Source organism: Apodemus sylvaticus, chromosome 7 (genome assembly GCF_947179515.1).
Source record: "Apodemus sylvaticus chromosome 7, mApoSyl1.1, whole genome shotgun sequence".
NCBI lineage: Eukaryota > Metazoa > Chordata > Mammalia > Rodentia > Muridae > Apodemus > Apodemus sylvaticus.
The window spans coordinates 13,788,086-13,814,290 of NC_067478.1; the positions used below are offsets into that span (position 1 = coordinate 13,788,086).

The following is a 26,205-nucleotide window of genomic DNA, read 5'->3' on the forward strand; positions in this document are numbered from 1 at the left end:
GACTTGTTTACATCCAAATTTACAATGAGAAAGATGTGCAAGGTTGGAGAATGTCAGCGTTCCAGAATAAATCTGATGAAAAAAAGCATCGAGGGCAAAGCTAGTGATATGTGTCCAAAAGATATGCCCAGCTACACTGTGGTGAAGGATCTGGACCAGAACTCCGTGAAGCATGGAACAGTGTACACAGACACTTTAAGTAATGAACAGAGGCAATGACTCAAGGTGTACATTAAGGATGCGTACCCAAACTGGACTGTAATCATACAGAAAATATTTCGTAGGATTAAACAGCTGTTTGGATCTTATAACACATGGATAAATTGGAAAACAAAATACATAGCATAATAAATTCTCAAAAGTCTAAATATGCTATATTTTACAATATCTAAAACCCAGTAAAATCATACTTAACATATGTTGTTTAACTGCATCTATGTGATGAAAGTAATTTAAAAGTATATAGAACTCCACTTAAGATACAGGATTTCTAATCCTAAGAGTGGACAGTGAGATGAAATGGGAGGAAGAGAATGATCAGTAATGCTCTGATCTTAGTTCAGATTTTAGAATGGAGCTTTCAGCATGGGGTGCCAGACCACACCTATAATCACAGCACTCCAGAAGCAGACCCAGAGACAGGTGGATCTGTCTGTGTATCATGTGTGCTGTGCATTGGTGCTGCAGTAGAGACGAGGGTATCTGAGTTATGGACAACTGTGAGCCTCTAGGGGAGTGCTGGGAATCATACAATGGTCCTCTGAATCGTGGGGACATCTCTGTAGCGCTGAAACTATCAATGCTAGAGCGGATACAGACTCCATCTGTTACCATTTGATGGTGCTGATAGAGCCTAAGGTTGAAAATCCTTTGGCTCACAGTGTAGGATGACACATATATGCAGAGTTATGAAAATAATTAGAATGCATAAGAATTTTAAGCATTGAGGATGGAGAGATGGCCCAGCAGGTAAGTGCACCGACAGCGCTTCTGAAGGTCCTGAGTTCAACTCCCAGCAAACACACGGTGGCTCACAACAACTGGAAAGAGATCTGACTCCCTCTTCTGGAGTGTCTGAAGACAGACAGCTAGTGTACTCACATATAATAAATAAATAAATCTCTTTTTAAAAAAAAGGATTTTAAGCTTTGAGACGGGATCTCACCATGAAGTCCAGGCTGGGCTGGAACTCAAGAGGTCTGCCTCAGCCTCCTAAATGCTAGAATCACAGATATGTGCCACCAAGTCCCACTATAATGAATTTTCAGAATTTATTTAGACAAGAAGGCGTACAGCATAATCTGGGAAGTAGTTGCTAAAATCATTCTAAAAATAATGTGGCTAGCAAAATAAGGATGGAATGGGAAGAGAATCAGAAATCATTCTGTAAGGAGCTGAAGGAGCTGTAAACATTAGAACAGAGAGACTCAGACTCTTGTATGTGCTCTGAATAGTAATGAGCTATCAGTTGTCAGTATGGAATCAGCTTTGTGGTTATCCACTAGGAACCCTCTAACTTCTGCATGGAATTTGTAAACCACCCAGAGTTAATTCTACATGTTATCTTACTTGATACAACTACTTCATAGCAAGATCTATGTGTATATTTATCAACATAAAAAAAGTATCTAATTAGACACAACAGACCTAAAAAGGCAATTATAGGTTATATTACAGATAAATATTCCATTACTTGCCAAGCAGAAAGAGAATGATCAGAAAGTCACTTAAATCTTATCCGGTCCTTAACGGTTACAGGGCCAATTATGACTATCTGGAAGACATTTAGACTGGGCTAGCTTCAAACTCACAATCATCTACCTGCCTCTGCCTTGAGTGCTGGCACTAACAGTATACACACCTAGCTTGGAAACTAGTCCTTCACCCTTATAAATGGATCCATTTGGCTTCTTGTCCACGTGAAGACAGATTCACGACTTACACAAGATTGTTCAGGAGTTCAGTGAACAATCTGCTAATTGACAGTCTTCCTGTTCATCCTGTTTGTGAAAAAACAACTCAACATGCTGAAGATTCTCTAACAAATAAAGCTGCAAATAGTCTGAGACCAAGACCATAAACAGGATTCACAGTAAGATGTCTAACAGACCAGAAAGACCTTCAGTGCCCACTGACTGCATGCTCATTCCATCCTTTTGATGAAAGTTGGGACCTTCAAAAAGGACTGCACCTGGTAAGAGAGGCACCAGGAAGCCTGGCTCAGGCCTTCAGCCCCGCCCTGCGCGTGGGAGGAACAGTGATACAGTGCTGCTGTATTCCTGCCACAGAGAAATGTTAAAGATGGATGCTTGGGGCAAAGAAGAGATGGCTGAGTGGTTAAAAGTACTGCTCACTCTTTCAAAGTATGGGAGTTTAGTTCCCAACACCCACACTGGGCAGCTCAAATCAACTTCCAATGCCTATTCCAAGGGATCCTATATGCTCTTTCTGAAATCTAGTGCACTCACTTACTCACATAAACATAAATGTACATAAAAAATACTTATTTTTAAAAAACTGATCTTCATTCTATTATGTTAGTTACTGAAGAAAAACATTCTTATCTCTACAAAACACATGCAAACTACTTCAGGTCCACAAAACCATGCTGCCTACAATTTAATTTAAAATAATTAAACAAAAATAATTTAAAAACTAAATGTTATTTACTTAGATATATACATATTATACTGAGGCCTTAGATTAACAGTAGGCTACATGATAGTAATGGGAAAAAAATATTTGGCCTTCTGGCCTCCGCCTACACATGGTTACAAGGATGTACTAACACCACACATATCACATACACACATACATATACACACACCAACTTTGATCTATTATTATCAGCCATAAGTACTTAGTAACTGATATTGTTTGGTTACCAGGCAGACACTGTTTTTAGCTCTTGCTTTCTCTGCACCACGCCCCTCTTGTCCACCCAATAAAAATGTGAAGAGAAAAATATCATATCCTAAAATTAAGAGGCATGTTATATTGATCGTCTTGATTGCTTATGTGTAAGCAAACCCCGTAATTTTGCACACTGACAGGAAAGGCAAGCATCTATAAAGCGCGTGCTCACGCAGTAGTGGCTCACCAAGCTTCTCTGGCTCGTCAGGCCCTGTGCCAGCAATACAGCTGCTCTCCAAGCCATAGGTGGGATCCACCTTCCCAGAGGCTCTTGCGGCTTCCTGTACTTTTTTGACATGTGCTTCAACCAATTCCAAGGGCACTTCTTCTCGGACACGGGAAAACTCCTCTGAATCAAGAAAACGAAGGAAACGCGTTAGTTTCTCATAGATATCTGCTCCTGTGTGACTTAGATAATTCGGCACAAAAGCATCAGTCTGGTTACAGTTGAGCTCATAGGGCCAAGTATACAAAGAATCAATGCAATCACTTCTTCAGTATTTTATCCAAAACGTTGTAGTACCTTCTTCATTAGACTTTAAGAAGGTGTTTACTGATCTAATAGTCACAACTAAAATTTCAGTCCGGATTTTACCACTCTGGTGGCGAGACTGGTAACTCTAAAAACACCAAGGATCAAACAACCTTAGAAATATAAATCCTGTTACATAAAAAAGACGTCTGGGTGGAATTAATATATAGCAAATATATTAAGCAGCTTCCGCTCTACAGCTCCACCAATAGCCTAATGAACGCACCACTTACTTTATTTTATGCATGAGTGTAACAATGGGATGTCCATATGGATGTACACTGGTGGTCCAAGCTCAACCTCATGCTCCTGATTCTTTTGCCTTTTGCTTCCAAAACCTGCGATTTCATAGGTGTATACCAACATATCTAGATGCTCCTCTAATTCACATATAGTCTCTAGGCCAGCAGCGTTGCTCAGTCAGAATGGACATTTGTGGCCAGGCTTACAATACAATGCATGAGGCACACTTAGTAGGAGAGAACTCACCCTCTCCCACTGCTAATCCTCTGACCTCCCGAGATATACCAAGGTAAGTGATCTCTCTCTCCCTCTCTCTTCTTCTCCCTCCCTCTCTCTCTCTCTCTCCCTTTCTCTCCCTTTCTCTCTCTCTCTCTCTCTCTCTCTCTCTCTCTCTCTCTCTCTCTCTCACACACACACACACACACACACTACTTTAAAAAGTGAAAGTAAAACAAATGTTCTTACAAACTGTATTTTCATACATTAATTTTTATGAAGCACATTATCCTCAGGGCTTGTTTATGTGATTTATAAAAGAGAAATATGAATTAACACAGCTGATATTCTTAAAAACATTTGCATATTTGTGCTGGATGAGTTTGTGTCTGGGTTAAGTCTGCTTGGCTCAATCCAGGAGGCATGTGTATAGACTAGAGGTTGACATCAACAAAGATCCTATCAGTTCTCCCTTCATCTTATCTCTGACAGGATGACTAGTGAGACCATCTATTTGTCTCCCAGTAGAGATGCTATAAGCATATATTGAAACTTGCAATTGTTACATGAGCTTTGGAGATCCAAACCCAAGTCCTCAGGCTTGCATGGCATACAATTTATACACCTGAGACAAATCTTGAGCTCATGGCTAATATTTAAACGAGGCCAGACGTTAGTGCTCGAGAGGAAGGCGTTTCCACAGGAAGCACATACCCAAAGCCGCTTTTGCTGCAGCAGATGCTACACGAGGATCAACAACAGATGCTAGAAAGGCAACAGTGCTCATCACAGGGTTGCCTGACTGGCTGAAAGGGACAGGCTGGTAAGCTAGTGGCCCAAGAGAAGCATCTGAATTTTCAAGATATGGGTCCTCAATGGGAAGCCTCAAAAAGTGGAGGATGCATTCGTCCTGAGTACGACTTCCAACATGTTCTGAGACTTTATTCCAATCATCCTTGTACATCTCCAGCGCCTAAGTTAAGACAGAAACAGATCATTACTATCAAATAACAAGGAAGTAATACAGCAAAGAAGAAAAGTGAAGCTGGTGCTTCCATGTCCCTTCTGTGTGACAGGGCCTCACTATGTGAAACAGACTGGTCCACTAATCCTGGCTCACGGGCTCCAGAGTGCTATGTGCAGCATGCGAAACCAGGCTTATGAAGATTCAGCTAATAATATTTCTGAAAAATTTTTGATAGTGATCTGGTTGTGATAGCACATGCCTTTCAATCCTAACCTTCTCTGTACATTGAAACAGAAGTTTTGAAGCTAACAAAGTGGACAAGATCCTATTTCAAACTAATAACATAAATGATTATTTGTACCTTAAAAAGATAACTGAGCCAGGTGGTGGTGGCACATGCCTGTAATCCCAGCACTCTGGGAGGCAGAGGCAGGTGGATTTCTGAGTTCGAGGCCAGCCTGGTCTACAGAGTGAGTTCCAGGATAGCCAGGACCACACAGAGAAACCCTGTCTTGAAAAAAACCAAAACAAACCAAAACAAATCTGAAAAAGGTAATATGACAGTTGTCCTTATAATAAGTCGTCAATCAGGCAGCAAAAAAATTAATAGAATACTTACACATTATAAAACCCTTTAATTGGATTAATATTGTTTACAAAAAAAAAAGGCTACCAAAGACCCTACTCTGGGGAGTAGCTGATTACTACTAAATATCAAATTATGGGCTAAAAGTGTAACAGAAAACAAAAACAATGCTTTTATTTCTCTAATAGCATTAGACAGTTTTAAATTTGAAAAATATTTGGAAAGGTATTAAAACAAAAACAAAATTGAGTAAATTATGTATAAGATCAACATGACGCAAAAAAATCAAAGTGAGAGAATGCAAAGACAGACAGAAAGAAAGGAAAAAAGGAAAGAGACAAACATAGTTACTTCATTAGATGACATTCTGTCATCAATTCTTTTGAGCTGAAGTCACTATTAGTAGCTTACACAATGAGAGCAGACTCCAATGTTGTCCGGCACCCTACATACATGATATACACATACAAACACATCAAAGTCTAAAAGACAGTGTGTGTGTGTGTATATATATGTACATATTTCTTTTTTTTAAAAGATTTATTTTATGAGTACACTGTAGCTGTCTTCAGACACACCAGAAGACAGCATCAGATCCCATTACAGATGGTTATAGGCTACCATAATAAAAATTGAGACTAACAGTAAAAGATTGAGAGGACAGAATACACTGAGTCATAAAATTTTGACTTCCTAAAAATCCTTCAAAACACCAAAAAAAAATAAATAAATAAATAAATATATATGGTTAAATACAGAAAACATAAAGTAAAAAAATATAAATATAATGACCAAAATAACTTGTCTTAACCTTTTGGGGCTTCCTAATTGCTATTTCCATCTGGTGGCATGATTTCATAACATGCTTTTGGGGGGGGCATGTGGGGAGTGGGTAGAAAGGAGGGGATCTGGGATTAGAAACAGGACTTTGAGTGTGTCCTAGGTGAAAGTTTTTTCTTGCTGAATTACAAATCTAGAAAATGTTTAAGTTAAACAAGTTTTCTTTCCTACCTTCATTGATTTCACGTTTCATCAATATATAATCAAAACAACCACACTTCCTCGTTGTCAGGCTGAAGGGTTACCCAGAACCCAAAACACCATTTGAAGTTGTTTCTCAGATGTACAGTTAACTTGGTACTAGAACCACCTCAACCTTGTGCGCCCATGCTGTTCCAAGCAGCTACCCTGTGTCTAATTCTGCACAGGAACTCTCCTGCATGTGTGTTATACAACTTTACAGGCATATTTTTGGTCTTGTGTTTCTCACTTGTGATTTCCTTAATGAAAAGGAATTGTCCAGTCATCTTTACCTATAGTAACTGTCATAGTGCTGAATCAAAGTGCCAACAAAAATTTATAAATGACCACAAGAACCTAGATTAATGTACAAAAGAAATCTAGTTTTCCTATTAACACGCCAATAATGCAACATTATATTCAGGGAGAAATTTTTTTCCTATCAGTAGAACTGGAGATCCAACAAGCTACCACTGAACTACTCAAATAATTAAAAAAGAAACTATTATCTGCTCTGTTGGTTGAATAGCTTGGTTGAATAGCTTTGGCTCCCATAGACACGTGTTGGAATGCTCGGCCCATAGCGAGTAGCACTACTGAGGTGTGGGTCACTGTGGAGGCAGGCTTTGAGTGTCCAGGGTTACAGCTAGTCCTAGTGTGGTAGTCTATCTACGGCTGTTGCGTGAAGACAGAGAACTCAGCTCCTTCTCCAGCACCTTGTGTGCCCAGCATGCCACCATGCTTCCCATTGTGACAATAATGGACTTAAACCTTGAAAACCTTAAGCCAGCTCCAATTCAACATTTTCCCCTATAAGAGTTGCTCAGGCATGGTGTCTCTTCACAGCAATAGAAACTCTAATATATCTGCCAAAGATCAACTAGGTTCTTATTTGAAGACCCAATGGGCAAACTTTCATAAAAACAAGTTTTAAAATGGAAGATTTACTCACACAGTGCAGAAGAAAATTTGACAAGGTATTACCCGAATTGTATATAATTTTGATGTTTCTAATCAAGCTTTTCCATTTTGACCTTACACAATAACAAACAAACAAAAACCATAGGGGCCAGAGAACAGTTAATAGCACTGACTACTATTCTAGAGGACCTGGGATTGATTCACACAGTACAACATGGCAGCTCACACCTGCCTATAAATCCAGTTCCAGGGTTTCTGATACCCTAATATAGACACACATGCAAGCAAAATATCAATAAACATTAAAACAATAACAAAAGCAAACATAGTACCTTGAATTTCCTTTTTTTTTTTTTTAATTATTGGTTTTTTCGAGACAGGGTTTCTCTGTATAGCCCTGGCTATCCTGGAACTCACTCTGTAGACAAGGCTGGCCTTGAACTCAGAAATAAGCCTGCCTCTGCCTCCCAGAGTGCTGGGATTACAGGCATGCACCACTACCACCCAGCAGTAGCTTGAATTTCTAAAAGATATTTATTGCAAATTATATTCTTTTTTCTCCTATACAGACATTCTATCTTTGGTTATTTTAAATCTTGGTATTATAATTCTAATATTTCTTATAAAAAAGATAAATATAAATAAAGGCATTAATCTTCCATATTTACCAAGGAATTATGCTTTAATAAAGGAACTTAATTTAAAAATAAAAGTGAGGCTGAATATGGTGGGACATGGCTTTACACCTAGGATCCAGGAAGCAGAGACAGACAGATATCTGACTTTGAGAACAAAAATGGTATACATAGTGGGCTTAAGGACAGCCAGCAAAATAAATAAATAAATAAAACTTAAAAAAAAAAAAAAAAAAAAAAAAACGGCTGGGCGGGGTGGTACACGCCTGTGGATTTCCAAAAGAACAGTCAGGGCTATGAAAAGAGACATGAACTCAAAACAAACCAACAATGGTAGTCTCAAAAATAAACAGAAATATTTTTAGAAATAAGCCCCAATAAAACAACTACATTTATCCATTAGGGACAAATCTAAATCTTGTTTACTTATAATTCAATTCCTATTATTTGTTTGTTTAGTGTTCTGAAGCCTATCTTGGGGACGTGTGAATAGGACGCCTATGTATGTGTGTAGAGACAGACATCAGTTGGGTTATATACCCCAGTATTGGTCTCCACCTGATTTGGACACAGGGCATCTCTTTAAGCTGAAACTCACTGAGCAGCTAGAATGCATGAACATCAATCAAACTGCATAAGAAATCCAGTTACCTGGCTCAGCTGGTTACAGAACTTGCAGCCATGCACTTGAGTTCTAGCCTTGTAACCATAAGGGGTAAAGGAAGAACTGCCTCCCATGATATCTTTATGGCTCCCACACATGTGAAACACACTAACAAAAACAAAGCCCCTAGCTACCTCCTTTCTTTCTCCTACTGTTGGGATTATTGAAGAATGCTGCCACCAGCCCTTCTATTTAAAATTGTCTTACCTGATGGTCTACATCAGAGAAATGAATTTTCTAACAGTTCTGAAGGCCGGAAGGACTAGATTCTCACTGTGTACACCAAAGGCCAAAGTGTAAATATGAAAGGACAGACAGAAACTTGCATGGGTTCTGAGGCAAAGCATCCTATACAGTCTAAGTGGTCCAGCCTCTTGAATGCTGGGACTACAGATGTGCAACACCATAAAACGGTTCTCTGTGTGTGCATGTACACGTGTGTGTACACATGCAAGATGCTTTTTTCAATGAAGTTGTCCTATCTAATCATAGAAGGCAAAGGCCTTGTAATCTTCAAATGCTAGGATTAGAGGGTGTATACCTGAGAAACCTGCCTTTTAAGCTAGTGTTTGCGCTACATAGACTGCTTTTATGGATGGTGTTAATAGTAAACAATGCTGCTGAACCTTATTTCTTCTTAGGTAAGGAATCAACATAAACATGTTGATAATCCCTGCCTCCTGCCTAGAAGAAAAGGCAACCCCAGCATAGGATTCACCTGCAGCAAAGAAAATGTAGTACTGTTTTCAGATACAGCAGTTCTCTTCAGCATGCTCTGGGCAGACTGTAGCTCGGAAATTCTTCCCTCAATCTGTATCTACTACCTACTCATACTGTTGGTTGTGAGCCTGTCCTTTAATGTGTGAGCCATCTCTCCAGCCCCATACACTAATCTTAAAGGTAGATATGGAGGTCATTTTCAACATCAGTGTGCAGACGGAAGTGCTGCATTTTCACATGCAGTACAATAATTTATCCTCAAGGCACAAATACCAAGCTATGCTTGCTTGTGAGATGGAGCACACACTCTTACTAAATTATCATCCATGACTGATATGGCTACTCAAGAGTTCTGACTGTGAGGTGGGACTGTACAAAGAGCCACCCGCTTAACACCAATACAAAAAAGCTAGACTATAAAAGCTTTATAATAACAAAACTCCCCCAAAAGTATCTTTTTCAATTTATAATTGAGAGGGAACAAAAAATAGAGCAAGAAGAAACTTGCATGCATAAGTTGTGAGTAAGGGCACCATCACTGGTCAGCTTACCTCTAGGAGAAGAAGGGTCTCCTGTTCTGTCCACTCCCTTCCGGCACTAGCACCTTTACTCTAAATAAACAAAGTCAAGATTATTTACTAGTCACAAACATGCAGACGGCGCTCGGGCAGGATTTCATTACGCTCACAGAACTGTTTTATCCAGACCACCAAGGAGTTCCCAACAAATAAACATTCAAAAACTCCAACTTCAACAGAAGGGCTGGCATGATTCAATATCTTGTTTTCTCATTAGTCATGAGAACTACTTATGCCTTATTTCAACTTTGGAAGATAGATATACAATTTTAAAGTGCATTAATAAGATAAATCATTGGCCAGGCAGCAGTGGTGCACACCTTTAATCCCAGCACTTGGGAGGCAGAGGCAGGCAAATTTCTGAGTTTGAGGCTAGGCTGGTCTACTGAGTGAGTTCCAGGACAGCCAGGGCTATATAGAGAAACCCTGTCTCGAAAAACAAAAACAACCCAGCCCTCAAATAACCCCAAAAAAGCTAAGTCATTTATAATTATACAAAACCATCCTATGAACAGGCCAGACGGCTAAGAGGGTGAAGACTATTCCTTCCAGAAGTATGAGGTGTAAAGAGAACAATGTTGAGCAGTCTTTGTTCCTTGGTGTTGTTGAGGATGTTACTTAGTGTTTCTTAGTCTCACACTCAGGACAACAGCCTGTCAGGTGCTGGCACAGCGAGCTTGAGGATGCACAATACTTTCGAGGAATGGATTTTGTCTTACAATATTCTACTGATTGAAGAAACCAAAATTTTTACCAAACCAAACAAAAAATGTATTACATGTTGTTAATTTTACACACAGTTCTATGGTTGTTCCTGTAGTTTTGTTTTTATGTCCAAGGACACTAGGTACAAGTACTGCTCACCATATACAAGCAAAGATTGTTTCTGTTATAGAACATATATATAATCGTTTTACCAATTATACTTCTTTAAATAGTTAAGACTTAGAACATTAACTTATAACTTGTCAGTGTATTTTCAATTAATATTTTTGCATATCATATAAAATGTGGAAGCATTCATAGCATGTACTTGCTTTTCCATATCCTGGTCTTTGTGCTGTCTATGGCTATGGTCTCACACAGCATGGAACCAAACACCTTACTGTTGCTATGTTTATTTTGTGAAAAGATCAATGCTGTGTCACTGCACAGAACTAAAAAAATGTTCTGTATTCAATTCATGTATCAGCCTTTCAAGTACACATTCTCATTTATTTTAGTTATAAAATTATTTGGTAAATTATAATTGAAGGGAATACTCTTCCACATGGTAGCTCTTAAGTGATTGTAATGCCACTTTGATCTAATGATCTCTTCTAGACTCCACAGCAACCACAGAAACATAGAGCAAAAATGTGCAGACACTAAGGCACATAAAATAAATAGGGCTGGAGAGATGGCAGAACAGTAACAGGACTCTTGAGCACACAGCTTCAATTCCCAACACACACATAGCTCACAACCATCTTCTAGCTGCAGTTCCAGAGTACCCAGAATCCCTTCTGGTCTCTGTAAGCACAATGAAAGCCTGGAGTACAAAGAAGCACAAAGACAGGAATGCAGGCCAAACTCCCATACATATAAACTGCTAAAAATTTAAAACTCAAATAAATAAAAAAAATCTGAGTAATCTGGCATGAAGGCTACCCAATACAGGAGTAGTACCAACAGTTAAGAAAAAGGAAGCTCAAATGAAGGTAGTAGTGAGAAACAGGCTGAGAAGAAGGATCTCGAAAGAAAGGGATATTTGGGACACTGTCCTGCAGTAAGCCACTGCTGACTCGTGGGAAGTCTATCTGAGCTCTTTTCTTTTCAACCTCAGGAATTTTGTGTGGTCTTTGGTACTTGCTAGTGAAAATTTACACTTAACATCTAAAAACATCTTATTAAATCCGTGGATTACTTAATACATATTTCCAAATTTGTTTTTATTACTTTACAATATAATAGTATTTGTCCTTAGACTTCTAATCCTGATATAACATCAAGCATGTTTTATGCTTTTGAATATAATTTATTTAAAAGAATTATTTTATTTTATGTATGTGAGTAAAATGTTGCTGTCTTCAGACACAGCAGAAATGGGAATCAGATCCCGTTACAGATAGTTGTGAACCACCGTGTGGTTGCTGTGATTTGAACTCAGGACCTCTAGAGGAGCAGTTGGTGCCCTTACCCTCTGAGCTATCTCCCCAGCCCTCTTTCTTAGTTATTTATCTTTGTCCTTGCTTTGCTTTTATCATAGTTTTAAAACTGTGTTTATTGGTTGCAACTACTGTGGAATGCTAAGCCACCTTGCCACCCTCTGAATGTAAATATTTTTATTACTTCTAAATATTATTAGCCATTACAAAGTCAACGTATCAATCCTATTCCTCTACTCTTTTCTCTTTCACTCACTCATATAAGTGAATATTTTTGACTACTGACAGGTTTCCAGTACGTTGTTCTTATTGCTTAACCTGCTTTGTCATCTGAATGGTTTGTTGAATCACCACAAATGCTCACAAGGATATTTCAGGATTCATTCTTTCTTTCTTTCTTTCTTTCTTTCTTTCTTTCTTTCTTTCTTTCTTTCTTTCTTTCTTTCTTTCTTTCTTTCTTTCTTCTCTCTCTCTCTCTCTCTCTCTCTCTCTCTCTCTCTCTCTCTCTCTCTCTCTCTCTCTCTCTTTCTTTCTTTCTTTCTGGGTTTTTCGAAACAGGATTTCTCTAGGTAACCCTTTGGTATTTCCAGACAGGGTTTCTCTATGTAGCCCTGGCTGGCCTTAAACTCAGAAATCCAACTTAGACTGACTCTCAAGTGCTGGGATTAAAGGCATGCGTCACCACTGCCCAGCTACATGATTCTTACTATATATTTTAACTTACTTTTCAAATTCTACTACCCTTACAAAACCCTGTTCATAGTTACTTAAATATCTATCTGCTAATGATATAAGTGACTGCTGAAAGGCCACCAGACCTGAGCAGAAACCTTGTTGTCTCCCTGACAGAGACTGGATTTACTATAAGACAAAAAAGACATGCAAGCAGGTGGCCGACGTTGGTTTAGAAAGGTCTTTACCTTTGCCAGTGTTTTCTTGGAGTAGATGTCAGTTCGAAGACCAAAGTTCTGCAAATCAATTGGTTTTTCCTTGTTCTTCTCAGGAAAATTTAACATCTGTTGAGCAGCAGGGATCTGTGAAGCAGATGACAAAATGACTGTGCTTACTGTTTAAATGCAAAGGTGTACAAGTTTTTAAAACTTATTTCAGATTAGCTGATTCTCTTAATCAGCTGGTCATGGTGGCACAGGCCTTTGATCCAGAGGCAGGTGGATCTTAATGAATTTGAGGTCGGTCTAGTCTATAGTGTGAGGTTCAGGAGAGTCTGAATTACATAGTGAGCTCTCAAAAATGATAATTTAACAAAATAACCGCTTTCAGAAAGTTTCCTCAAATAGAACAAAAAACTATAAGTATATCTCCATGGTAAACTGTCAATAAAGTCAAGATGAAAGCCTTAGAATGGGTGGCAGAAGATTACATTAAACATTACGTACACATTAGGAGAGAGGAGAGACAAGACGAGCATTCTGAAGCCTATGGGAAGACAGCAGCAGGAGGACAGGGGTTGGCAGGTGGCCTCCAGTGCTGTCAGCACTAACTTACCTGAGGTGACCGAAGATGCAGGGGCACAAGCCCGGAGGGTGTGTCAGCTAACACATTGAAATGAGGAGTGGGAGGAGGCCCCATTGCCATGGGACGACTTTCTGGATCAACTTGATAGTTAACAAGACCCCACTGCTCTAAGAAGGCATGAACCCTAAAAGATGAAAACTTTTTAAAATTACAATCCAGTGATTCATTCCCATCTGTGAAACCACAATCGTGCAATTAAGAAACAAAATGGAAGGAAGAAAAGATATTCTCTGCAGGCTGCAAACACCTTACCACAGTATTAGGGATAATACACAACCTGAACACACTGTCAAGTAATGAGTATGGGAGTTTGTCTCTTATCTCAGAGGGGGTACTACTGGGTCGCTCTGGTGCCTCAGTATAAAGAACAGGCTGTCCTTGAAACCACAAACCTCTGCTTGCCTGTCATCCAAGAGCTGGGATTAAAGGCATATACCACCATGGCCGTAAAATAATAGTTCTTTTAATACAGAAAATATAGAATAATTTCGCTCTGGCCCATGATGAAAGAAACAATTCTCTCTCTGACCCAACACAGAGAAGAAAACCCAAATTTAAATCTGTTCGAGGATGGTATATATACTCCCACCCAAATCCATTGTCACCATAAAATAAAAGATATAACCTATGAAACACGGATTATGGAAAAAATACAGAGTCCCTGTCAGTACAATGCAGAGCACCCAGTTAAACTGGTCACAAAGGAAGGTAAGCTCTTAGTGAATATGCAGTTCCGTCCCCAGCGCTCACATCAGGCTGCTCCTAAGTGCCTCTGGTACCCGCTCCTCCAGACTGCAAGCTCACGCTTGGCACACGTGATACAAGTAAACAGAAATAATAAAAACCTTAAATGCAAAACTGGCAAGATATAAAGCAGGAATGCATCTCTAAGCAGCTATAGCACAAGATGGAAGTCAAACACTTTACCTCATCACAGCACACACATCTCCAGTGAGGTTTCGCCGACAAGCAGTGCTGGTTAAATATTCTTGAGGGTTTAGACGATATGTATCAATCATAAAATTTCGATATGCCAAGTATCTAAAATACAAGGGCAAAATTTATAATGCAGACGTACATCTTTGGATAAACTATTACTAAAGCCCAAACTAAAAATGCTTGACAACCTTAGCCCCCACCCCCAAAAGATACTACGATGCAACAACATTGACAACGTATCAAATAACAGCAACTCAAATTCAGAATGAGTAGATGGAAAACAAGTATACAGCACACTGAAACAGCATAAGGTAACTTCAACATCTGGTCTCCGTTGCTAAGCAATGTTCTCATACTGTGTGCAAAGTAGATTACCTAATACTCCAAATCACTCTACAAAGTCCATCTGTCCATTTACTCAAGGACACTGACACTCAAAAGATTATAAGACCTGTCTTGGGGGCTAAAGAGATGGCTCGATGATTAAGAGCACTGACTGCTCTTCTGAAGGTCCTGAGTTCAAATCCCAGCAAGCACACAGTTGCTCACAACCATCTGTAATGGGATCTGAGGCCCTCTTCTGGTGTGTCTGAAGACAGCTATAGTGTACTTAGACATAATAATAAAAATCTTAAAAAAAGAGCAGTCTTGGACTGAGGGCTAGACAATTGTTGGTAGAAGCCAAAACTCAAAACCTATGCTCAGTGCTCTCAATTTCTGAATACTCTCACTTCTCACCAAAGAACTTTGCTGTGACACAGCAATGTGCTTTAGTCAGACTACAACCACAGAAATCAATTCAGGGTAAGACATGTGCATAAAGAAAACAGGAAAGTTGTGACTCCGTGTTGAAGCAGATTCTACAGCATACTGGCGCATTTCTGCCACAAATTTGTCTAACACAGGGTTAAGAATCATGGCTTCTACCAACAATTTTTTGACAAAAAGCAAAAGAAAAGTCTGAAAACACACCAGGGCAGCTACATAAGAGCAAAAAGGTTACTGAACAAGCATGGGCAGATAAAAATAACTCAGTTACAAGATTAAAAGGCTAAAATAGAAATTTTAAAGAGATAACTCCCCAAATCCTTACATATTTAAAAACGTGGAAAAAAATCATTCTGGGTTTTGAGAGTCCAGTCTGGATTTAGGTGGCTCTGATACAGTGTTACTGTTAGAAAGTTAGAGAGTGCTATCTCTGACATCAAGACACAGAATCACAAATTACCATAAAAAAATATAATGAATATATTTATTGTTGCCTATGCTGAACTTTACACAGAATGCTATTTAAGTCCGTTCTCCTCTAAAACATGGTAACCACAACACCATCTTATTATGGCACTACACATAAGCAATGGAAACAGATTAATGTTCCATGAAACGACAGCTGTGGATTACTTGCAGAGGTGAGAGTTTTGAGAAACAGTCAAGACCTAGGCCTGATGGTACACTTTGATCCCAGCACTCAGGAAATAGGAATGCAGATAACTGTGAGTTCTAGGCTAGCCTGATCTACATAGCAAGACCCTATTTAAAAAAAAAAAAAAAAAAAAAAACAAAGGAGAATTTCCATAAATACATATAACAACAGGTCACAAAGAATAGACAGACTTCCTGATTAGCAAACTCTTCCAGTTTATTTCCAATTCCAATTTAAAAGCAAATGCTTTAGAAAATATAACTTAGTTCAAGTACATCTGAGTAATCCTATAACAAGCTTGTAGTTAATAATTTATCATGAAGATAAAGATTTATTCCCTGACACATATGAGAAGGTCTGTAAATCCTAACACACATAAAAATAATTAAAACCTGTTATAAGAAACCTCTACTAAACAACATTTATTACATTCAACATTTAAGTGCTAGGACTAACATACACATAATCTCAAATTTAAGGACAAAGAACTAGCTGGGCAGTGGTGGTGCATGGTTTTAATCCCAGCACATGGGAGGCAGAGGCAGGCTGATTTCTGAGTTTGAGGCCAGCCTGGTCTCCAGAGTGAGTTCCAGAACAGCCAGGGCTACACAGAGAAACCCTGTCCTGAAAAAACAAAACAAACAAATGAACAAACAAACAAACCTAAAAAATTACTTTGACGTTAAGACAGTGCAAAAATGAGTAATTTTTTAGGGGTACTCAATATTTGCAAATTAAAAGAAACAAAAAGCAATAACCACCACGTGGGAATTGTACTTTTAGAATCAGGAGAGGGGAGAAGGCACACTGGCTAACAGGACTTGCTGCTGGTCCTGCAGATGACCCAGGTTTGCTCAAAACCTTCTATAGCTCCAGCTTCAAGAGCTCTCTTCTGGCCTTCACAAGTACTGCACACACGTGGCTCACATACACATGCAGGCAAAAACACACATCAAACTAAACCAACGAATCCATGCTATGAACATAAAAAGATTTATAAATCACTGGACTCACATTTCAGGAGTCTTGGATTTGTTTTTTCCATTGAAAAACTCAGGAAGAGCACGCCGTTCAATCACATGAATACTGAAGGAAAAGAGGGAAGCGGATTGTTTTTTAAAGAGCATTAAAACCTATGAGCACTATACATTCATTCACTTTTCAAAGGAAAATTAATGAATTGCCTATGGCTAAAATTGGATTTACTAGACAACTTTTTTTTATGTATAAGAGGAAAACAAAACAGTTAAAGCTTTATCAAGTACTGAAGTTTTTTATTCTCTTAACCTACTTAAAAAATTCTACTGGGAACATTGGTTCAAGTCTGTAATGCCAACAACTGATACAGTCAAGACTGACTAAAGCCTGGTGTTAGCACAGGGCATAGTGCAAGACCCAGTCTCAAAAGAGCAAAAACTAGTGGGGATGATAAAAATTATAAATGTTACCACAGATCATGGCTCAGCGGTTAAGAGCAGGGCTGACCAAAGCGAGCAAAGGTCCTGAGTTCAAATTCCCATCAACCACAAGATGGCTCACAATCATCAGTACAGCTACAGTGTACTCACACACATAAAATAAACAAACAAACAAACAAATAAATAAATCTTAAAAAAATAAAATAGCCAGGCAGTGTTGGCGTATGCCTTTAATCCCAGCACTTGGGAGGCAGACGCAGGCAGATTTCAGAGTTCGAGAGCAGCCTGATTTCCAGAGTGAGTTCAAGGACATCCAGGGCTACACAGAGAAATACTGTCTCGAAAAACCAATAAACAAACAAATAAATGATAAATGTCAGCGCTCATTTTCATAACACTAGGACAATAAAAAGGCTCAAAATGAAAAGACTTTTGGAAACTGGATAGCAAAAAATTAGACTAGTGAGTCAGCCAAGCATTAAAATTTAAAATAGCCATTCAGATTCCTAAACATTAGGCTGTTCATCTAGTGGTAATCCACAACCATAGCAATATTTCACTGCTATCTCATAACTGTAATTTTGCTATATCAACTATAATATAAATATCTGATATGCAACCCCCAAAGGGAACACAACTCATAGGTTGAGCACCATTGCATGGTAAAGAGAATAAATACCCAAGGCAACAACACAATGTTTTTAAAAAAAAATCTGACCATGTTGTTTATTGGGGAAACTGAGAAGATGGTAAAATAGCACACCTGATGTGAAGTAAGTATTTCTACCCCTTTAGTACCATGCTTCAGGTGGAAAAGCCTACTCACCAATTATAATCAAACCAGGATGCATAGCTGGGAATAATGATGTGATTGGTCTGCTCTGTCACATTGTCTTCACCGGGGTCAGCTGAGCGACTCGGATCACCTTTGCTGGGATCTTCATCTTCCTATAAAAAAGTGAACGTGTTGTTCCCAGAGAACAGACAAATCACATACATGATCTAGGTCAAATAAAGGTAATTGATCCAATTTGAAGGACTAAGAAAACAATCCTCAAGCATAAACATTTATTTCTAATGGTATAGAAGAGAAGAACTGAATGGTTTTTTTCTCTGTGTAGCCCTGGCTGTCCTGGAACTCACTCTGTAGACCAGGCTGGCCTCGAAATCAGAAACTGGCCTGCCTCTGCCTCCCAGAGTGCTAGGATTACAGGTGTGCGCCACCACAGCCCGGCTTAATCTTTTTTTTTTTTTTTTAACCTTTTAATCGTTATTTTAAGTGTATGCTGGCATGTTAGACAATGCATGCAGTGTCTAGCTGGGTGACAGGAGTTTTGAGTGTTATCCCATGGGATAACCCTGAATCCTCTGGAAGAGCAGCCAGTGCTCTTACCCCCTGGGGTGACTCTGAAGCCCTTCACAATAGTGATCAAAATTGTAACCATACAGTTTCATGATTAAAAAATCTCAACTACCAGTTTTCACATTATTAGCAAAAATGGGAAGGATACTAATATAATATAGATCAATTTTATTCCTAATACTAAACATGAATATCTATTAATAGCCCTATATACCTTAATTCGTTTATTCCTCATAATGATGTAAGAGTTAAAGTAGCAACTATTTATATTTCTATAAAAACAAAATACACAGAACTACTAAGTTATAAACATATCACAAATCCAGGAATTGCAGCTGAAGGACCTATACTAGAAGTTATTTGGGTATTAACAATGACAGGCAGTGGTGGTGCAGGCCGTTAATCCCAGCACTCTGGGAGGCAGAGGCAGGCAGGTTTCTGAGTTTGAGGTATTTTGTGACACTATATTCCTTTTTTCTTATTACCAGGAGTGGAAGGTGCGGAGGTCAGAGGTAACAGTTTACAAAAAGTAAATTAAGATCAGTTTTTAAATGGGTATGAAATTACAAAGACGGTGGTATATTAAGCCGTTTATTCTAGCACCCATGAAGCAGAGGCAGATGGATCTCTGTGCGTTAGGAGTCAATCCAGTGCACAGAGAGAATTTCAGGACTGCCAGGGTTGTTACACAGAGAAACCCTGTCTTAAAAAACATAAATAAATGAATGAATGAATGAATGAATGAATGGATGGATGAATAAATAACATTTGAGGTAAAAGCAAAAGCACTTGCCAGTACTTAAATGCTGGAGAAATAATACATATTCATTCACAAAGCTGATTTCTTAAAATAAGGAAGTTAATGAAATAGTCTCAGTATTAATGTGCTGGTATTGAAGTTTGGTTAAATTATGTCTGATGAATCAATTATGACCTAAGTTTTTTTCCTTGGAGCAAGGAAAAAAAGCCTAAAACCAAGAGTTTGAGTCCTAGAAGCCTGACGGTGGAAAAAGAGAATCTACTCATGAAAGTTGTTCTCTAATGTACAGACACACATGACATGGCAGACATGAGTATACAGAGGCAGAAAATGTAATAAAAAATTAGAATTTGCTTAAGAAAAACCAATGATTGCAATAATCCCAATCAGAAAACAAAAGGTTATTGAAGTACCCACTGATTTTTTTGGAAGGGGGAGAATTCCTTCACCATGTAGGCTGGGATGTCCTGGAACCTCAGTATGTATGCCAGGCTAGCCCTGACTCTGCCAAGACCAGTGCGTATCTGACTCTTTTTTTTATTTTTTTTTTTATTTTTTATTTTTGGCTTTTCAAGACAGGGTTTCTCTGTGTAACCCTGGCTGTCCTGAAACTGGTAGACCAGGCTGGCCTCGAACTCAGAAATCTGCCTGCCTCTGTCTCCCAAGTGCTGGGATTAAAGGCGTGTGCCACCACCGCTCGGCCATATCTGACTCTTTTAAATTTAAATTACATGATTTTGGTATGGTAATATCACCTAGAAAACCTGTGCTCAGGATGTGGGATGAATCCAATGTAAGCCTGAGCCACACAGGAAATAAGAAAAAGCCCATAACACACAAGAATCTGTTTTTCAAAAACAAACCCTATTGGGCCTTTAATCCCAGCACGTGGGAGGCAGATTGGGATCTCTGTGAGTTCCAGCCCAGTCTACAGTGAGTTTGAGGACAGATAGAGCTTTGTACAGATCCTGCCTCAAAACACAGAATAACCAATCAACAAAAAAAAAAAAAAAAAAAAACAATCCACCTATCAAAAAATAGTTAAGTTTACTACATTATGACTTGTTTAAATCTTCCCATAAATGCATAAAACAAAAATATGTAATGTCAAACATTTCTATTACAAATAGATTTAGTAAGTAAAAAATCATTCCAAGAAATGTACAGTCTAACTCTACTTACTACCAGGCATAGAGACACACGCCTTTAGCTATTGCACTTGTAGAAGCAGATGAAACTCTTATGAATTCTAGGCTAGCCAGGGATGAAATGTGAAATGCTATCTCGAAAAAGTAAAACCAGTAATAAAATATTATTATGACCATTAACAGTGAAACCTACGAGGGGAACTGAAATGAAATCCATGCAGTTTTTTTAAAAAAGCCAGCCCTACTTCTCATCTAATGCCTTTAGGATTTAGTGACCAGTCTCTACACTAGACCTGATGGAACGAAAGCAGGAACTTAGAAAGCAGAGGCAAAGAGAGACAAAGGCCGCAGTGGTTAAAAGCACTTCGTAATACAGTACAGAACCTAGGTTCGGTGACCAGCACCCATGTCAGGCAGCTCACAACAAACTCCAAAGGGTCAATCCATCTTCTTCTAGCCTCCATGAGCAATTGCACACAATATAGCATACTGCCACAAGCCTTTAATCCCAGCACTTGGGGGCAGACTCAGGTGGGTTTCTGAGTTCAGGCCAGCCTGGTCTACAGAATGAGTTCCAGGACAGCCAGGGCTAGAGAGAGAAACCCTGTCTCGAAAAAAACAAACAAACAAACAAAAAACCAAAAAAAAAAAAGCACATTGCCTGGTAAGTGTGATGAACAGTCGACCTCAGCTGCAATCTACATTACACCCCTACAAACAGAAACGTGACAGTCAAGGCAAGACATGCTTTGGTACTAATCTGAACTGACAGACAACCAGGATCAACAGTCAACTATGATTGCTACTTTGTAAATAGGGGAGAGCATGGACCTGACATTATACCCTAAGAGGTGATCTTGGAAAATGCTAAGGTTGTTTTCAATAAGATTTCTGACTAAAAAAGACAAGTATGGCCAGGATACTCCTAGCACTCTGAGGCAGAGGCAGGCGGATCTATGAGTTCCAGACCAGCCTTGTCTACAAAGCAAGTTCACAAACAGGCAGGGCTAAATGTACAAGCACCATCTCAAAACAAAACAAAACAAAATAAAACAAAACAACAACAAAAATAAAAACAAAAAGCCACCCCCCCAAAACAACAAAAACAAAATTATCATTGCCCAATATAATGATTATCACAGAGTATGAAATGTGACTGGATTGAGAAAATGTAACCGGCTGTGGTAGCTAATGACAGCAATCTTGGCGTCCTGAAAGACCGCCATGGGGTTCAAGGCAAGGGCAACTAAGCAAGCTTGAAACTGACAAAAACACCAAACCAAACCAAACCCACCAAACCCAAGGAGGTACAATAGTGCATGCACAAGGTTAGCCTATTCAGAAGATCAGGCCAGCCTGATCAGGACTGGGGATCAGGTGATAGGCACTAGCCTAGGAAATATACAAGCCCTCAGGTACAGTCGGGTGATGACAGCAGGCAGAGGGACTGGGTAATCAATGGTTCAAGGACATCTTGGGACACAGGTCAATTGGGGGGCCAATCAGAACACATACAATTTTGCTTTTGTTCAGTGCACATGACTGAAATAATCATCATGACTTAAATAATCATCTCAGGCCTAAATAAACTTTTACCTTTCCTCCTGTTGTAACTGCTTCTTCATCCTGCTCATCTGTAAAATCAAAACAAACAAGTTGTTTTAATGATCACTCATTGTTATTTGAGTTATGCAGAATCTTTATACTTTACAAATCTATGCTTGACAGAGAAAATAAATAATAGGTCATTACTAAAACAAATTCACAATGAACTGGTCATTTTATACAAATGTATGAAGACAGAAGGTCAAACCAACTTTTAAATAATTGGTAAGTTCATAACTTCTACAGTTATAATAATAGTGTGGCATTAGGGATCTTACTGATAACAAGATCTTGTAAGAGATCTGAATAAAGAACCAGTCTCCGGAGGATGGGTAAAGCAGAGAAAAAGTATTAATGACTAAATGAGACATGGTGGCCCAGGTCTCTAATCCCAGCATTATGAAGAGTTGGGAAGATTCTAAATGTGAGGCTAGTGTGGGCTACTCAGCTGAAAAATCACATGCCTACTGAGAACAGCAGCTCTATGGCCTAAGAGTTGATTATAGGCTAAGAAAAACCTATAGAAAATGCAATTGGGGAAATGAAGAGATGTAAAGAACTTTGCATAATTGCAGAAGGCCTAGTTTCAGTTCCCAGCACCCAGATGGTAGATCACAACTATCCATTAATCCTTTTCTAACCTCAAGGGCACTGCACACACATGGTCTATACCAATAAATGTAAATCAAATATTTATCAATAATAACAAAAAATTTCTTTTTTAAATTTTAAATGAAGGCAGAAGTTGGTGGTGCACACCTTTAATCCCAGCACTTGGGAGAAAGGGGGAGGAAGATTTCTGAATTCTGGACCAGCCTGGTCTACAGAGCAAAGAACAGCAATGAGATCATGTACAAAATCCCTTAAATAAAAATGACACTAAAATATAAAAAGGAAATGCACAAAAGGATCTGATGTAGCCAGGCATGGGAACTCACGCCTTTAACCACAACAAAAGGGAAACAGAAGCTGGCCAATTTCTTGTGAGTTCAAGGCCAGTCAAGGACAATCATTGATAACAGTGATACCCTGTTTCAAAAAACAAAACAAAAACAAAAACAAACAAACAAACAAACAAACAAAAACCCAGGACTGGAGAGATGGCTCAGTGTGGTTAAGAGGACAGACAGGGTTTAGAGCACCAACTACTCTTCCAGAGGTCCTGAGTTCAATTCCCAAGAACCACATGGTGGCTCACAACCATCTGTAATGGGATCCAATTCCATCTTACACCGTGTCTAAAGAGAGCTTCTGTGTACTCGTATGCATAAAATAAATAATTAAAAAAAAAACACCACCAAAACAAAACAAATAAAAGCAAAGTGATGGTGGCAAACACCCTGATTCCCAGCACTGGGAAGGCAGAGGCAGGTGGATCTTTAAGTTACAGGCCAGCATGGTCTACCAGAGCAAGTTCCAGAATGGTCAGGGACAAAAGGAAAAACCTTCTCTCAAGGGGGGAAAAAGAGCTGATGTCACAAAGAAAACACACACACCACACACCCACACACCCACACACCCACACACCCACACACACACACATCCCTGAAATTAAACCATGCCCTATTTATAGTAAAGTAGTAAAGACAATACGCGGAAACAACATGAATCACTGATGATGAACACAGAACAAAACCAAAACATGGGGTAAGCCAATTAATAGCAGAACACAAGATACTTAGCAAATCAGAAAAAAAAATATTAGTATTCTAATCATAACATTTATTTCTTTAGTAAAACAGAGCAAGAGGGGTTTAATAGTACATGTATATATATATATGACTAATATCCAGAAGATATCTAGACAATGCAGAAAAGGGAAGGAGAGGGGAGGGGAGGAGAGGGGAGGGAAAGGGGAGAGAAGAGGAGAAGAGGAGAGGAGAGAGGAGAGAGAAGAGAGAAGAGAGGAGAGGAGAGGAAGGAAAAGTATAGTATCTGTTCTGAACTGGCAACTTAAGGCTGGAGAGATGGCTCAGTGGTTAAAAGCAGTCACTGCTCTTCTGAGGGTCCTGAGTTCAAATCCCAGCAACCACATGGTTGCTCACAACCATCTGTAAGGAGATCTGAAGCCCTCTTCTGGAGTGTCTGAAGACAACTACAGTGTACTCACATATAATAAATAAATAAATCTTAAAAAAAATGCAACTTAAGCTTGGAGTTAAGTTCAGTGACCGAGTAGGTGCCTCACATGCACATGGGTTTAAGCCACTCCTACCCCTTCCAGAAAACCAAAAGCTTTCCAATCTTTGACACATTTGAGTAACTAAGACAGTCTTGACCTCAGATGAGAGACATCCTTATCTTGGTTCCTAATTCATGCTATTCAAAAGCTGTACTGTGGTTCTGAGTGGGCAAACCACTCCACTTTGCTTTGTTTTTTCTTTTTTCCAATTCCTCAAGCATAAAAGAAATAATATAAATTTATATAACTACGTAGCACAAGGGAACTAAACAGCTAACAACTCTGGAAACAAAAAGGCATACTAGGCAGGCGGATTTCTGAGTTCAAGGCCAGCCTGGTCTACAGAGTGAGTTCCAGGACAGCCAGGGCTACACAGAGAAACCCTGTCTCGAAGGAAAAAAAAAAGGTACACTTGAGGGCTGGGAGAGATGGCAGATGGCTCAGAGGTTAAGAGCACTCAGAACATGTGGGTTATATTCGAAGCAACTACACAGCATCTTACAATAGTCTGCAACTCTAGTCCCAGGGAATCTGACAGGCTCTCTTTAAGTCTGAGGGCACTGGACAAATATGTACAGACATACATTGGTACACATCAATAAAAATAATTAAACTTGAGAAAAATACACTTGATAGGTCACAAACCCTCGGTGTCAAGGTTCACATTACAACTGAGACAGAAATGAAGCAGGACAGCAATAGTCAAAGACCCCGAGTCCACTGGAGAGCAGCAGCACCCTCAGCCATGGCGTCTAAGTGAAGTGGTAGGGTCTAATACAAGTGTACAGTACGTATTAAGAAAATTAGGGCAATTGGTGTTACTATTTCTTTTCTAACTGTGTTCAGAGCCTTTAGAATCGTCTCTTCACATAGGAAACTCCAGTATGTATGCTCTGGAATAAAGATTTATATCAGTCAGGCATGATGGCCACACCTTTAATCACAGTGGTCAAGAGGCAAAGGCTGGCAAATCTGAGTTTGAAGCCTTGCCTATTCTATATTTTGAGTTTCAGGACAGCCAGGGTTAAACAGAGAAACCCTGACCCAAAACAAATAAACAACAACACAACAAAAAAACCAACAACAAAAAAACTGTAAGGGGGATGGTAATACACCTTTAAACATACAAACTGGACGAGTTTCAAGCCAACATGGTATACACAAGTGAGTTCCAGGCCACCCAGAATACATGAATACCATGACTAAGACAAACAAACAAACAAACATATAAAAATAAATTACAAGTTACCATCATTGCTAGGCAGATTTTCACAGTGATGAACATCCAGTTTTATAACCTTCCATATTGTTCATGCAACAGGGAGAAACAAAAGTCTACTTATAATTAGGTTTTCTTTCTCTGGCCTTTGAATTAGTACTTATCAGTTGTGAAAGAGAAAAATATATGGAAGGCAAAATAACAATTAAGATATGATAATAACATCAAAATAAACTGGAAAGATTGTCATACTATGTACTTGTCTTCTATGATATGCTGTCATTAGAAATGCTCCATCTAGCCGGGCAGAGGTGGTGGCGCACGCCTGTAATCCCAGCACTCTGGGAAGCAAAGGCAGGTGGATTTCTGAGTTCGAGGCCAGCCTGGTCTACAGAGTGAGTTCCAGGACAGCCAGGGCTATACAGAGAAACCCTGTCTCAAAAAAATACCAAATTAAAAAAAAAAAAAAT

General features: G+C 39.1%; 1 protein-coding gene across 2 annotated transcripts in view; it reads right to left on the reverse strand.

The window, feature by feature from the left end:
• Positions 1-26,205, reverse strand: part of Smarcc1 (SWI/SNF related, matrix associated, actin dependent regulator of chromatin subfamily c member 1) — a 97,379-nt gene that overhangs the window by 35,893 nt on the left and 35,281 nt on the right. For both annotated transcript variants that reach the window (XM_052187141.1, XM_052187140.1), the window contains exons 13-21: positions 22,326-22,363; positions 18,285-18,406; positions 17,055-17,126; positions 14,606-14,719; positions 13,649-13,802; positions 13,063-13,176; positions 9,969-10,028; positions 4,619-4,877; positions 3,101-3,262 (exon numbers count right to left, since the gene is read on the reverse strand). In XM_052187141.1, coding sequence (XP_052043101.1) covers positions 3,101-3,262; positions 4,619-4,877; positions 9,969-10,028; positions 13,063-13,176; positions 13,649-13,802; positions 14,606-14,719; positions 17,055-17,126; positions 18,285-18,406; positions 22,326-22,363 — 1,095 coding nt within the window. The remainder of the gene's footprint in view (positions 1-3,100; positions 3,263-4,618; positions 4,878-9,968; positions 10,029-13,062; positions 13,177-13,648; positions 13,803-14,605; positions 14,720-17,054; positions 17,127-18,284; positions 18,407-22,325; positions 22,364-26,205) is intronic.